Genomic DNA, 13,783 nt, shown 5'->3' on the forward strand with positions numbered 1-13,783 from the left:
GGTTCTCAATATTTAAACCAAAGCAATGGAATACTACAAATGTTTCAGGATATCGTTCAAGGAAAAATTGGATAAAAAGATTTTAACAGATTTCTGAGGGACAAACGATGCAATAAACTGCATACTTAATCTTTGACATAAAATGTACAACTTGACACGTGTAATTACGTGCACGCTCACAAAACCGTCACTACAGTCAAGGAAATGTACGTGTTCCTCACCTCCAAAAGTTTCCTTACTTCTTTTTGTAATTCCTCTTTCCTGCTGTTCTCCCACCACTGATCTTCTCTGCCTGTCACTACGTCATCGTTTTTATTTTCTGGAGGTTTTCTATAAATTCGCCGTACTTATTTTGAGTTTCATCCATTTATTTTTAGCATTCATTTATGATTAGTGCTAAGCAGTACCCTGTTTTAGGACTGTACGATAGCGTGTGCATTCGTTCATCTGTTGAACCTTTTTATTGTTTCCAGTCTGGGGCTATTACAAATAAAGCGACTGTGAGCATTTACGTACAAGTCTCTGTACGGACATGTGTGTTCATTTCTCTTCAGTAAATACCTGGCATGGAATGAGGGGATCATACGGTAGGTCACTGAAGTGATTATACCATTTTACATCCTCCCCAGCAATGTTAGAAGCTTCGGTGTGTAGTCATAAACCTTTATGGATTTAATTTGCTTGTCCCTAATGACTGATGATGTGGGACATCTTTTTGTGACTATTTGCCATCCTTCCCTGTATCTTCCTTGGCGAAAAGACTGTTTACATTTTTCCCATTTTCTTATTGGGCTTTTGTTTCATTTTTATCGAGTTTTGATAGAATTCCTTTATTAGACAGGATTTACAAACATTTATCCCTGTCTCAGGTCTCTTTATTCTCTCAACAGCTCTTTGGAATGGAATGGAATGGAGTCCAATTTTATGTATTTTCTTTTGTGGATCAGGAAAAAAATCAGGAGTTTATATCTGTGTGAGTTGGTTTCTGAACTCTCTATTTTATTTCATTGACTCTTTTTTGTGAGCTATACCACACTGTTTTGATTAGTATAACTTTATGACAAGTCTTAAAACCAAGTAAGTGGTATTAGCCCTACAAATACTGACTTTTCAACAAACATCCAAAGACAATTCACAAATGGTGGTAGAACAATTGTATATCTGTATGTAAAAAAAGAATCTTCAACCCAACATACATACAAATTAAGTCTAAATGAATCATATATTTAAATGTAAAGCCTGAAATTATACAACTTCTAGAAGAAAACATAGCAAGAAGAGTGTTTTTTTGCCTCGGGCTACGCAAAGATTTCTTAGGTATAAAAACGAAAGCATTACCCACAAAAGAAATTTTAATAGAAGTTCTTTCTGCAGAAGGAAATGAAATCGCTCAGGAACGTGCATCTGTATTAAAAAAGGAAGTGCATCAGAAAAGAATAAATGAAGGGATAAAATGTTTTATTTTGGAGGTGCCTGCGTGGCTCAGTCAGTTGAGGGTCCCGACTCCTCATTTTGGCTCAGGTCATGATCCCAGGGTTGTGGGATTGAGTCCCGCCCCACATCGGGCTCTGTGCTGAGTGTGGAGCCTGCTTAGAATTCTCTCTCTCTCCCTCTGCCTCTCTCTCTCTCTCTCTCTCTCTAAAAGTAAATAAATAAAAAGAATATTTCACTTTGAATTATTCTAAAAGATAACTATTTGTTTAAAGCAGTAATGTAATCATGTATTTATAATGTGGATACTGAAATGAATAACAGCACTTTCCCAAGAGTCGGGAGAGCAAAATTAGGAATAATGTGTTATAAAGTACCTGCAGTGCACATGAAGCAGTTTGGTATTATTTGACGGTGGATTTAAATTTTTTTTTAACATTTATTTATTATTGAGAGACAGAGAGAGACAGAGCATGAGCGGGGGGCAGGGGGCAGAGAGAGGGGGGAGACACAGAATCCAAAGCAGGCTCCAGGCTCTGAGCTGTCGGCACAGAGCCCGACGCGGGGCTCGAACTCCCAGACTGTGAGATCATGACCTGAGCTAAAGTCAGACACTTAACCGATGGAGCCACCCAGACACCCCGATTTGATGGTGGATTTAGATGATTAAAAAATGTATATTGTAAATGCTGGGGCAACTACTAAATCAGGTGTCTTTTGGGGGTTGCCTGGGTGGCTCAGTTGGTTAAGCATCTGACTCTTCATTTTGACTCAGGTCATGACCTCACACACAGTTCAAGAGTTCGAGCCCCACGTCAGGCTCTCACTGACATTCTAGAGCCTGCTTGGGATTCTCTCTCTTCCTCTCTCTCTGGCCCTCCCCTGCTCGCTCCCGCTCAAAATAAATAAATAAAAAATGAAATAAAACAGGTGTTTTTTAAAGTCTAAATGATACATGAAAAGAAGAAATAAAATTGAATCACTTAAATAATTAAACCCAGAGAAGGCAAAAAAGAGAATTCAAAAAAAGGAAACAGAGAACAGATGTAACAAATAGAAAACAGTTACCAGTTTTATATTTGTCTCTTTCTCCTTTCAGTTCTAACAGTTTTCACCTTCTGTATTTTGCTGCTCTGTTGTTAGGGACATGCATGTTCAGGATTATTGTATCTTTTTGGAGACTTGACTCCTTTATCGTTAGGTAATACCCCTTTGTCTCTGATAATCTTCCTTGCTATAAATTCTGCTTTGTCTGAAATTAATATGGCTACTTGAGTTTTCTTCTGATTAGTGTTTTCGTGGCTGCATCACATCTTTCTTTATCCCTTTACTTTTAATCTATCTGAGTCTTTGTATTTAAGAAGAGTTTCTTGTAGATTCCATGTCTAATGACCTTTATTTCTTATCCATATCTGATCATTTCTGTCTTTTAACTGGTACATATGGACCATTCATATTTAAAATGATTATTGATATGGTTGGATTAAAACCTACTTTTTTTTTTTTTTAACATTTCTTGTATGGCCGGCCTGTTGGCAATAAATTACCTCAGTTTTTATTTGCCTGAAATAGTCTTCATTCTTTCACTTTGGGGGTAATTTCATTGGATATAGAATTCCATATTGGCAGATTCTTTTTCTTTCAACACTGCAAAGATTTTTTCCCCTTCTCTTCTTGTTTGAATGGTTTCTGATAAGAAGTCTTCTAAATTCGTCTCCTTGTTCTTCTGTCGGTAAGATACTTTTCTTTCTGGCTTCATTCAGGATGTTCTCTGTGTTCTGGTTTTCTGCAATTTAAATATGTCCAGTCGGTTTTTCTTGTTGTTAATTATTTCCCTTTTTGGTATTTATCCTGTTTGGTGTTCTCTGAGCTTCTTGGACTTGTGATTTGGTGCCTCCAGTAATTTTGGAAAGTTCTCCGCCATGAGTTTGTCTAGTATTACTTCTTGGGATTCTTTCTCTCTAACCCCTCTCCCACCCAGGTGTGCTCTCTCCCTCTCTCTCAAAATTAATAAATAATATCATATATTGAAAAAAAATAATAAATAATAAAAACATTAAAAAAAACAAATGTTACTTTTGTCACTCTCTCTTTTCTTTCTTTCTTTCTTTCTTTCTTTCTTTCTTTCTTTCTTTCTTTCTTTTTGTTTTGCTTGGCCAAACATCTCAATTCTAGACACCCTAATGTTTGGTTTTTATCCTTCTTCACAGGGAAGGATTCACACAACAAAGCCCTTCACAAATATCGAGGAATGCTGTAATCATGGGACATGTTTCGTTAGGTTATTATTAGCAAGGTGGTTGAAGCCTTAGACTTCTTCTTCTGATTATTAGTGTCCCATCAATTATGATAACATGCAATCTCTACGCCACCTAATTAGAAAGACAGGATTTGCAATTTAGGACTACAGCCAGTATTTTTCATATACCTTCGTGACATCCAGGCTCTCCTCTGTGGAGGTGTTGGGCGCACCGTGTGGGTCCGAGCTGTTCACCATGACCACCATTGTGAGGCTCAGACACATGCGCTGTGACATTATGATACTGTTACAGACGTGCAAGAGGAGAGACAATCCGTAGCGGAAGGAGCAAACACTTGGAACTAAGAAGTAAAACAGAAAGTGTCCATTGTTAACACAGCCGAGGTAAAAACATACAGTAACTTTAGGAAGGGCACTCGGAAACTTGGAGCCATTCTAATATTATTTATTATATATTTTATATTTTATATATAATATATACTTACATATCATATACATACTGTATATAGGTAATCTCGCAATTCGTGGGTTCGAGCCTCACCTTGGGCTCTGTGCTGACAGCTCAGAGCCTGGAGCCTGCTCGCGATGCTGTGTCCCCCTCTCTCTCTGCCCCTTCCCCCCTCATGCTCTGCCTCTCGGCCTCTCAAAAATGAATAAACATTTAAAAAATTTTGTTTAAAAAGAAAGGAATTAGACTTTAAAGGTCGATACTGTATCCAGCCAGCTAGCCAAAAGTCACTGTCGTTTCTAAAAATACATCTGCCGTTTGGGGTAGGTTTTCTACTTGGGGAATACACAAATAGTGATGATTTCGTTGGTTCTTTGGCGAGCCTCGTGTCTTTAATTTCCTGTTCTCCTTGGATCAGAACCGCCGGCGAATTGTTGGCCGCACTTAGCATCCCTGGTTTTCATACCATGGTTCCTGATTTACACGGAGTAGCTCTGATGTTTGCACATTTCAGACAACGCTTGTCGAAGGCTTTGTTGTGGATGTGCTTTCCTAAGTGTGTTTTCTCTTGCTGTGTAAAAAAAAGTCTGCAAACCGAATGGCCTAAAACGACACCCATTTGTTGAGACAGTTCTGCAGTTGAGAAGTTTTAGCATAGAGTTAGCATAGTACACTTAAGTTTTCTGCTCATGATCTCAAAGGCTAAAATCAAGGGATCAGCCAGGCTAAGTTCTCAGCTGAAGGTTCTAAGCAAGGATCTATTTCCATTCTCGCTCAGGTTATGGTAAGGAGTCAGTTGTCTGTGGATACAGTACTGATGTGGCCGTCTCCCTGCTGGCTGTCGGCTGGGAGATGCTTACAGTTCCAAGCGGCTGTTCCTGTGACTTGTCGTCACGTGGCTTCCTGCAGCTCTGAAACCAGCCCGAAAGAATCTGGCTTAACGTTGAACCCTCTCACACTTGGACTCTCCCTAGCTGCTTGGTCTCTGACCTCTAGACCCAAGTCGAAGGGCTGGGTAATTTCCTGGATGATTTCCCTATTTTAAGATCAGCTCATTTGGGACCATGTTTAAATCTGCTAAATCCCTCCAGGCGGCACCTAGCTTAGCGTTTGCTTAAATAACTTGCGGGAGGTGCACACACACCGGGGGCCAGAATCTTAGGGGTAGTCTTAGACGGCTAGCCACCACGGTCCACCCTCTGGTCCTTAAAAGTTCATGTTCATCCCCCACGCAAAACACATTCACCCCCTTCCACGGTTCCTTAAAAGTCTCAGCTTATCATACAATATCAGCCCACGTCCATTGCCTCCTCCAGATCTCAAAGTCACAGATCTCATCGAAATGATCTTAAACCCATGTGAAGGAGGTTCCTAGAAATAACCCCCGCTAGGGCACGGTATTTCTGTATATGCGGACTTACAAAGGGGGAGACAAGGTACGTGTCCCCAGGACTCCGGCCACACATGCTGCGGCACACTGGACACTTGCTACGGCTCTCCCAGTTCCAGAAGGGGGAGAGAGGGTAAAAGGGCATTGCTGATTCTGAAGTGTTTTGAAGTTCGGCTAAACAAATGTTGGATTTGCTGCTAAGTGGAAAAAAAAAAGGCGGTAATGCCTGGAAAATTCGTTTTCTGCACGGCTCTCCCTTTGTAAACAGATAAAAATAGTAGGCGAAATATATTTAAAATAAAGTATGTCCTTAAAAGCATGGATGACCTGCCAGGAAAAATGAAATATTCAGGCCGAGGGTTCCGTGAAGACGGACTCCTCAAGGCATAAACTGATCTTTGAAGGCAGATTTTTTTTCCCCGAAAGCATTTGATCTCAGTGTCTTTTGTTTGTTTTTGTTTCTGTTTTGCTTCCCAGGGCTTGGGGACACCAGGAGTCAAATACCAATCCCCAGGCAACGGGAGGTGTCTGGTAAGAGACCTTCTTCTCAGATCCCCAGATGCCAAACCTCTCCTGGCTTGGTGAAGGGTGAACACACCGACACACAGCCTTGCCAGGGGCACTGCTGAAACTTTCGCCCTGTGCAGACAGGCCCTGGAGCTCAGCAGAGGGAAGAAAACCATTCAGTCATCAGCCAGTCCTTCCAATGGCTTGTGGCCTAATACTGACTGTCCAGGGGCCATCAGAAAAATGTCTCCAGCCGCACATGGATGCACGCACCCTGAGAATGGCTTGCTCCAAAGCTTTCTAAGCCTCATCTTTAAAATCAAAAGGAAAGGGGCGCCTGGGTGGCTCAGTCTCAGGTTAAGCGTCCGACTTCGGCTCAGGTCATGATCTCACGGTTCCTAAGTTCAAGCCCCGCATCAGGCTCAGTGCTGACAGCTCGGAGCCTGGAGCCTACAACGGAGTCTGTGTCTCCCTCTCCCTCTGTCTCTCTCTCTCTCTCTCTCTCTGCTCCTCCCCTAATCGCATTCTGTCTGTCTGTCTCTCTCTTTCTCTCAAAAATAAACATTAAAAAACATTTTTAAATTAAATCAAAAGGAAAACAAATAGACCTGGAAAACTAATAGGAACACTCGGGGGGAAAAAAAATCCCTGGAGGAGAGAAAAAAGCTTCCAGAGAGCCAGGGGAAGCAGGCCTCATGTGCAGAGGAGGGTTCGTGTCACGGTCGTTGGGGGGCCTATTTCAGTTTATTCTCTTACTCCAGGAAGAACGTGAGTTACTTCTAAGTAAGTCTTGAGTTAGAAAGTAAACCACAAGGGAAATTGTAAAGTGCTCAGGCCTGGCAACAGTAAAATACTGCAGGTGCAACTCCTGGGCAGTTAGAGCAAAAGGTGCACCCCGAGGATATTTACCAGAAAAGAAGAGAAAATTCAAGGACTTGGGACATTAACAAAGGAACACACCGCAAGAGCCTGACAGGAAGGAAACGTTAAGCAGAAGGGCAGAATCGATGATAGATGCATGTGAGCTTATATGGTTTATGTGCTTTTGTGTTTATGCGTTTTATACACTCCTATGTAAATTTGAGTATCGATTAAGTGGACAATAGAAAAATGACCAAAATCACAAAAAAGCAAAAATAATACAAGAAGAAATGTGAGATGTAACAGACCCCTCATCTTTACATAAATTATTCATTGCCCCGCCCCCTTCCGGGATTCTGTTCCCTATGACACTCACCCAATTCTAAGACCATAGTGCTACTTTCTTCTCGTCCTTTCCCTGCCTGACTCAGAATAAACAGTTTTCAGTAAATATCCACGCATCCAAGGATGCGGTGACTCAGGACCATTCATCCTGTCTTCGTTTCCATCCATGTCTTTCTCCTTGAGACAGGGCAAAAGTAGTTGACCTCTTTCTGGTACTCTCCACCACGTGATTAAGTGGACGAGTGTGTAAGAATTGAAATAAAGAGTACGAATTGTTTTTATTTAGGGTTTTTCTTTTTTTTTAAAGTTTTTCATTTATTTTGAAAGAGAGAGACAGAAGCAGAGAGAATGGGAGAGAGAATCCCCAGGGGGACCCCGCACCGTGAGTGCTCAGAGCCTGACAAGGGGCTCAAACTCACAAACCCGTGAGATCATGACCCAAGCCGAAATGAAGAGTCAGATGCTTAATCGACTGAGCCACCCAGGTGGCCCTAGCGTCTTCCTAATGGAAAACTATAGCAGGACGAAGGTTTTCACCTCTTTTCCCGGACATTCCTAAGGCCCTTTATGTGTTTTCATGGAAAAACGTGCTCACCCAGAATCTGTGATGTCATGTAAGAAGGAGAAAGCGTAACCAGTGAGACAGAATAATTCCTACCTTTTCTAGGAGAGAACTGGTTATCCATCTGCACGAATGGGATTCCGGTTTCTTTTCTTGCTGCCGGGTTTGGTCTCCACTGCAAGAGCAAAACACTTTGGTGTCAGCATAACAGGGAAGAACTGACTAAACACCACCCAGCACTACCTTCGGATTGAAAACACGCATCACAGGGAAACGCCGCATACACCCGCGCCCACTTAACTCAATCATGCGTTTCCTCTGACGGTGCACTTGGACGCTTTGTGGGTTGATTAAAAATATATAACCCCCCTGAAAACTATTTTTAAAAAGAATAAAAACCCTGCTAACCCATGATTCTATGTCCCGTGAAAATATCTCTCAAAAGTGAACCAACCGAGCAAAAACTGAGGGAATTCGCTGATGGTAGACCTGCCCTGCAAGGAATGTTAAAAGACGTTTTATGATTGCATTTGTAGAGCAAAAAAATAAAGAGGGTTTTCAGGCAGGGAGAGATTGCTAAAGGTCAGAAACTCGAATGTACCAAAAAAGAACGTCAGAAAAGGAGTAAGTAAAGGTAAAATAAATTATTTTTTCTTCTAGCTTAATGGAGCTGGAGGAGAACTCTCTGTGGGTTAACTTCGCCTTCTCATGGGCGGGCGGATCATTCCGCACAGGACTTTGCCCTTGGACAGACCGGCCGCTGCTGCTCTGTCTGCCCTTAACCGTCCGCAGACGCTGGTCCTGGGCTCGTCTACAACTTTGACGTTCGGCCCCATCCCCTTAGATGACCGGATGCTTGAAAGACAAATTCCTGAGGTTGGATTTGCCAAGTATTTTTGAGTAAACAGCTGGTCCACCAGCATTATCATTTGCCGAACTGTCTGCTTGGCTGCTGTTTATTTCAAAATACACACACGCACAGACACACCCACATGCCACACGCATCCTGTACAAACACACACGTGCTCTGTGCCCACTTACGAACGCATCTCAACCCACACATACAAACTCCAGCACAGACATCGCAAACATACTTCTGCATACTTTCCACCATACGCACCACAGACACCCCCACACCACTCACACAACGCCACGCAATGCACAACACGTGGCTTCTCTTTCCTTGTCTGTCCACACAACTGCTCTCCTCCCCTTAATCCCTAGAAATAGGTTCTTTTTACTTTCCCTTAGGAAAAATCTGTGGAAATAGATCTTGCCCCCAAATTTCCCCAGCTTGCTAAGCTGATAGGATCTTTAACGGAGAAGCTCCCCCCACCCCCCAGCCATCACTCTGCGGAACTGTTCATTGCATTTAGTGAGTAGCAATATAAGAGTGAGACTGACCTGATTCAGGACAGAAAAGCAATTCCTTCTTCCCTTGGATGACTTTGAACTTTTGAAAAGTACTGAATTTCTGGATTTACCGATTTTAGCCGCACTAATCCTTCACCAAATCCTCATGACGACCTCGTTATGTCAAAGTTAAAAGCTTACTCTTTAACTTTCACCTTTCCTCGAGTCTTCAGGGGAGGAGTATGACTGTTAGAATCTTCCAGTGGACTAGAAACGTCCTGGAAATCCACCATCAAATTCATGACCGTAGTAGACAGCATCGCTAGTCTCCTGCCAGGAGGGAGAGAACCAGCCTGGCAGTCAGTGCTCCTAGGACAGATGTTTTCTATTGAGGATGGATCTGGGTTCACAGTACCATTCCTACAGGAATGCTGTGGTTTTTTATGCCCCATAAATGCCCCGTTCGCTTTTTGCCAGCCTGCCTTCCTTTTTCCCTTTTTTTTCCCTTCTCTCTGTCTTGCCTCCCTTCCCTTCCCTTCCCTCCCTTCCCCTCCCCTCTCTTCCCCTCCCCTCCCCTTCCCTCCCTTTTGCAAAGGCCACATCTGTCTGACATTCAAGCTACTCAGAGAGAGATGCATTTTATTAAAGTATATCCTGCAAAGGGAGTGATTTCCCCATGGCTTCTGCAATGAGCAAATTCTCCTGGTTCCACCACCTCTCCGTAGGTATACCCGAGAGTGCTTTTACCTTGGAATTCTGTGAAGGCAACCTACTGATCAGATAGGAACATCTGAGCCCTTAAATTGGGGATTTTGGACGATAGTTTCTTACATACATAAGATTTTTTTTTTAAAGATGTGTGAGTATGCTTATAAAGTGCCTAATACATGTTTGGCACTTAGCAGACACTCTACAAATTGAATCAGTTATTTTCTCTCTAAAGAAATGCTGAAGACTTTTTTTTATGATGATTTATCTTTGAGAGAGAGAGACAGAGCTTGAGCAGGGAAGGGGCAGAGAGAGGGAGACACAAAATCCGAAGTAGACTTCAGGCTCTGAGCTGTCAGCACAGAATTTGACACAGGGCTTAAACCATGAACCGTGAGATCACGACCTGAGCCGAAGTTGGACGCTTGACCAACTGAGCCACCCCGGCACCCCAGGAAGTGACGAAAACTTTAACTTGCTTGCCCAGGAGACTTTGATGTCTTATACATTCCGCTGGATTTTTTTCCTTGTGAGAATTCCAGATTCTGGTTTGTACGGTTTGAGGGCAAGGCTGGTGGTTTCTGGCATTTTCTGACCATTTAGTGGTTAAAAGCCCCAGATCACCAGTTGTTCAATGTCCATGTTTTAAGTAAACAATGTTCCCACTTAGTATCAACGTCTCTGGTTCCAGTTACTGATTACCCGAAGGGAACTATCTTTCCGGAACTATCCTTCTGTGTGTTGGCTCCAAAGCTTTCTGTTGCTCTGTGATATGCTTTCAAATCACTTCTGGGTTCTACATTTGGATTCTGTGCTTTTCGTATTAAGTTTTTAGATGTAACATTATATTGGAATTTTCCAACGTGCAAGAAAAGTAGAACAGTCTAATATAACCACGTGCCCATTAATCAGTAATTATCAACGTTTGGCCACCGGAGATACATATAGAGATATCTCCAGTGTTTGTTTTCTGTAGTATTTTAATATTTATTTGTTTTTGAGACAGAGACAGACAGAGCACGAACGGGGGAGGGGCAGAGAGAGAGGGAGACACAGAATCCGAAGCGGGCTCCAGGCTGTGAGCCGTCGGCACAGAGCCCGACGCGGGGCTCGGACCCACGGACCGCGAGATCATGACCTGAGCCGAAGTCGGACGCTCAACCGAACAAGCCACCCAGGCGCCCTTGTTTTCTGGAGTATTTTAAAGTAAACCTCAGATATTATATTATTTCTCCCATAAAAAATACAGCATGGATATATAACTCATTAGTGCTTTAAAAAAAAAAAAACATAACTAGCATGCTATCAGCACTTTTAAAAAACAGTAATCCCTTAGTATCACCAGAGAGCTAGTCGTTATGAAAATGTTTCCAGTTGCTTCAGAGTTGTCCTTTTACACTTGATTTATTTAAATGAAGCTCCAAACGAGATCTGCCTGTGGCACTCAAGTGTTATGACTCTCACCTCTCCTTAATTTTGTGACCGTTCCTTCCTTCACTTTATATTTGCTGTTACTTAAAAATAACAACAGTCGTCGTAACAAAACAAGGCCATTTGCAGAGTGACTTTCATAACTGATTTGGCTAATTCCTTCCTTTTAGTGTTGTTTGATAAATTTCTTTATCCCTTATAGCCCCCAAACTGCTCGTATATGGAGAGGCTTCCTCAGATCCAGGACAAGAAGAACTCATGGGGTGCCGGAGACTTCCACGGTGGCGGCCTGTCTCACTTTGATTGACATAAGATTGCTCACTGGGTTCAGATCTTCTCAGCTTGATTGGAAGTTCTCAGCCTATGGCCTTTGCCATTTGTTGGTAAATGCTGAATCACTAAACGATGCGTTATTTTATTTCTATCATGCCTTCTTTAGGTAGGAGCTGGAATTTTCTACAAAATAAGAAATTTGCCTAATCTAATATTTGGCTACCCTGAAATACAGATTTCATAGGAAAGTCAGGATACTTTATAAAGTTGTAGAATAATAATTTAGTGCCTTAGCAAAGCTGACCAAGGAAAATTATGACCTCCTGGGTTTTCTTGGATGTGTTTCAATCTGCTGAGTCCCTATTTTTTGACGCTTAAATTGTCTCTTCTTTGGCCAGTAGGAAGCTATTCAAGCCGGTCTCTATTGTCCTTAAGAACACACACACACACACACACACACACACACACACACACACGCACATTCCAAGCTCCTCTAGCGTATTTCCTGTTCTCAGACCTGGGCTTTCTCATGGAATGCAGGTTCCTTTCAGTAGGAAAAAGCATCCAGAGACCACACTCTAAGCATTGAGTATTCATTGCTCCTAGGTCCCATGGCTTCTAGGCCTTTTCAGTGGAAGAACTTCAAAAGGTGTTGTTTTTTTCAGTTACAAACTCTGTGTGTTATTTCCAATTCAAATGAAATGTTTGAGGGATTTTTTAGAACCTCTGATTTGACGCTCTTGACTTTTTCTCTTACGTTGAACATCTTGATTCCTAATAAATACAATTACTTTTTTGTTTTATTGTAATGTACCTGTATACTTGTTCAGTGCCTACCCTGAAGGCTCAACAAAGGCGTGGCACAGCCTCAGAACCTCTGGGGCTTCAATACAATAGTCCTGTCCCTTTAGTACTCATGGTGACAACATGAAGAGCTTGTCATTAGCACGGGACATCCTTATTAGAAGGACATATTTTGGCAGAGACAGACATGTGCGGAGGGAAGAAGATACGAAGATGCAGGGAGAAGGCCATCTTCAAGCTGAGGAATTCTGGAGGCTACCAGGAGAGAGAGTCACGGGACCGGTTGTCCCTCAACGCGCGGACGGAATGGACTTCACTGACATATTCAGACTTCTCTATCTGTGAGACAAGAAATGGCTTTTCAGCCACCCAGTCGGTGGCACTTCATAATGGCGGCCCCAGGAAACGAATCCACATGCCCACTTGATTATGTCATTATCACCAGTAACGTGTCCCAAAGTCAATTCGTTATCTTCCCTCTAAAAAGGATTCCTCTTCTTGCAGTCTCCGGCCAGGTGTTCGGACCCTGTCTGTGCAGTCTCTCAGGTTAGAGACCCTGACTCCTTAGTGTCTCTCTTCTCCACCCCAGCTCTTCCCTCCCTGGTTCAGTCCTCATCACTGCTATGTGGACCACACTGCAGACAGTCATTTAATAGACTTCCTGGTTCTGGAATTGGGCCAGAGTGTTCTATCCAGAGAGAAAACCTGTACCTGTCACTCTTGCTTTGTGGGATACCCCTCAAGCTCCCTAACATGGCAAACATGACCTTTATGCACTGGTCATACCCCCCCTCCCTAAGCTCATCTTCTGTTCTTTCCCAGCTGATCATGCATGATTCCTTTCAGAATCCATCCTGTTGTTTTTTGTGTTTTTTTTAGGTTTATTTACTTTGAGGGAGAGAAAGCAAGCACACAAGAGCATGGGTGGGGCAGGGGCAGAGAGAGAGGGAGTCAGAGAATCCCAAGCAGGCTCCATGCTGTCAGCACAAAGCCCGATGGGGGCTCGATCTGACGAACCGTGAGCTCATGACCAGAGCCAAAATCAGTCGTCGGGCCCTCCACTGACTGAGTCACCCAGGCACCCCAGAATCCATCCTGTTTCTTGTTCCCATGCTTTTGTACAAGTGGGGCTCCAATGTGGGGAATCTTACCATAAAACTCCCTATTTAGCTCAGGAATTCCTTGCAGAAGGAATTCCCTCCTCCCCCACCATGCTTTTCCACATGGGATCGTAACCATTCACGTAGCCTCCCCTCACGGACGGTGTGTACCTCTGCCATGTGCCTAAGACCATGCCCTGGCAGCCAGTATGGCTGTCCTCCACACTGGACTGGAGAATCGTGACTCTCCGATCTCAAGGACCTAGATTCGAGACTGGAGCAAGATCTCAGTAATTGTTTTTGGATTTAT

General features: G+C 42.9%; 1 protein-coding gene across 1 annotated transcript in view; it reads right to left on the reverse strand.

Moving 5' to 3' along the window:
- Window positions 1-9,286, reverse strand: part of SLC17A1 (solute carrier family 17 member 1) — a 33,992-nt gene extending 24,706 nt beyond the window's left edge. The window contains exons 1-3 of the mRNA XM_047101206.1: window positions 9,209-9,286; window positions 7,901-7,979; window positions 3,860-4,032 (exon numbers count right to left, since the gene is read on the reverse strand). Coding sequence (XP_046957162.1) covers window positions 3,860-4,032; window positions 7,901-7,928 — 201 coding nt within the window. The 5' untranslated portion in view covers window positions 7,929-7,979; window positions 9,209-9,286. The remainder of the gene's footprint in view (window positions 1-3,859; window positions 4,033-7,900; window positions 7,980-9,208) is intronic.
- Between the last annotated feature and the right edge of the window lie 4,497 nt (window positions 9,287-13,783).

The sequence above is a fragment of the Lynx rufus genome, unplaced genomic scaffold (genome assembly GCF_022079265.1).
Source record: "Lynx rufus isolate CCGP_SWC_20201006 ecotype Redwood Valley unplaced genomic scaffold, mLynRuf1.p SCAF_6, whole genome shotgun sequence".
Lineage (NCBI taxonomy): Eukaryota > Metazoa > Chordata > Mammalia > Carnivora > Felidae > Lynx > Lynx rufus.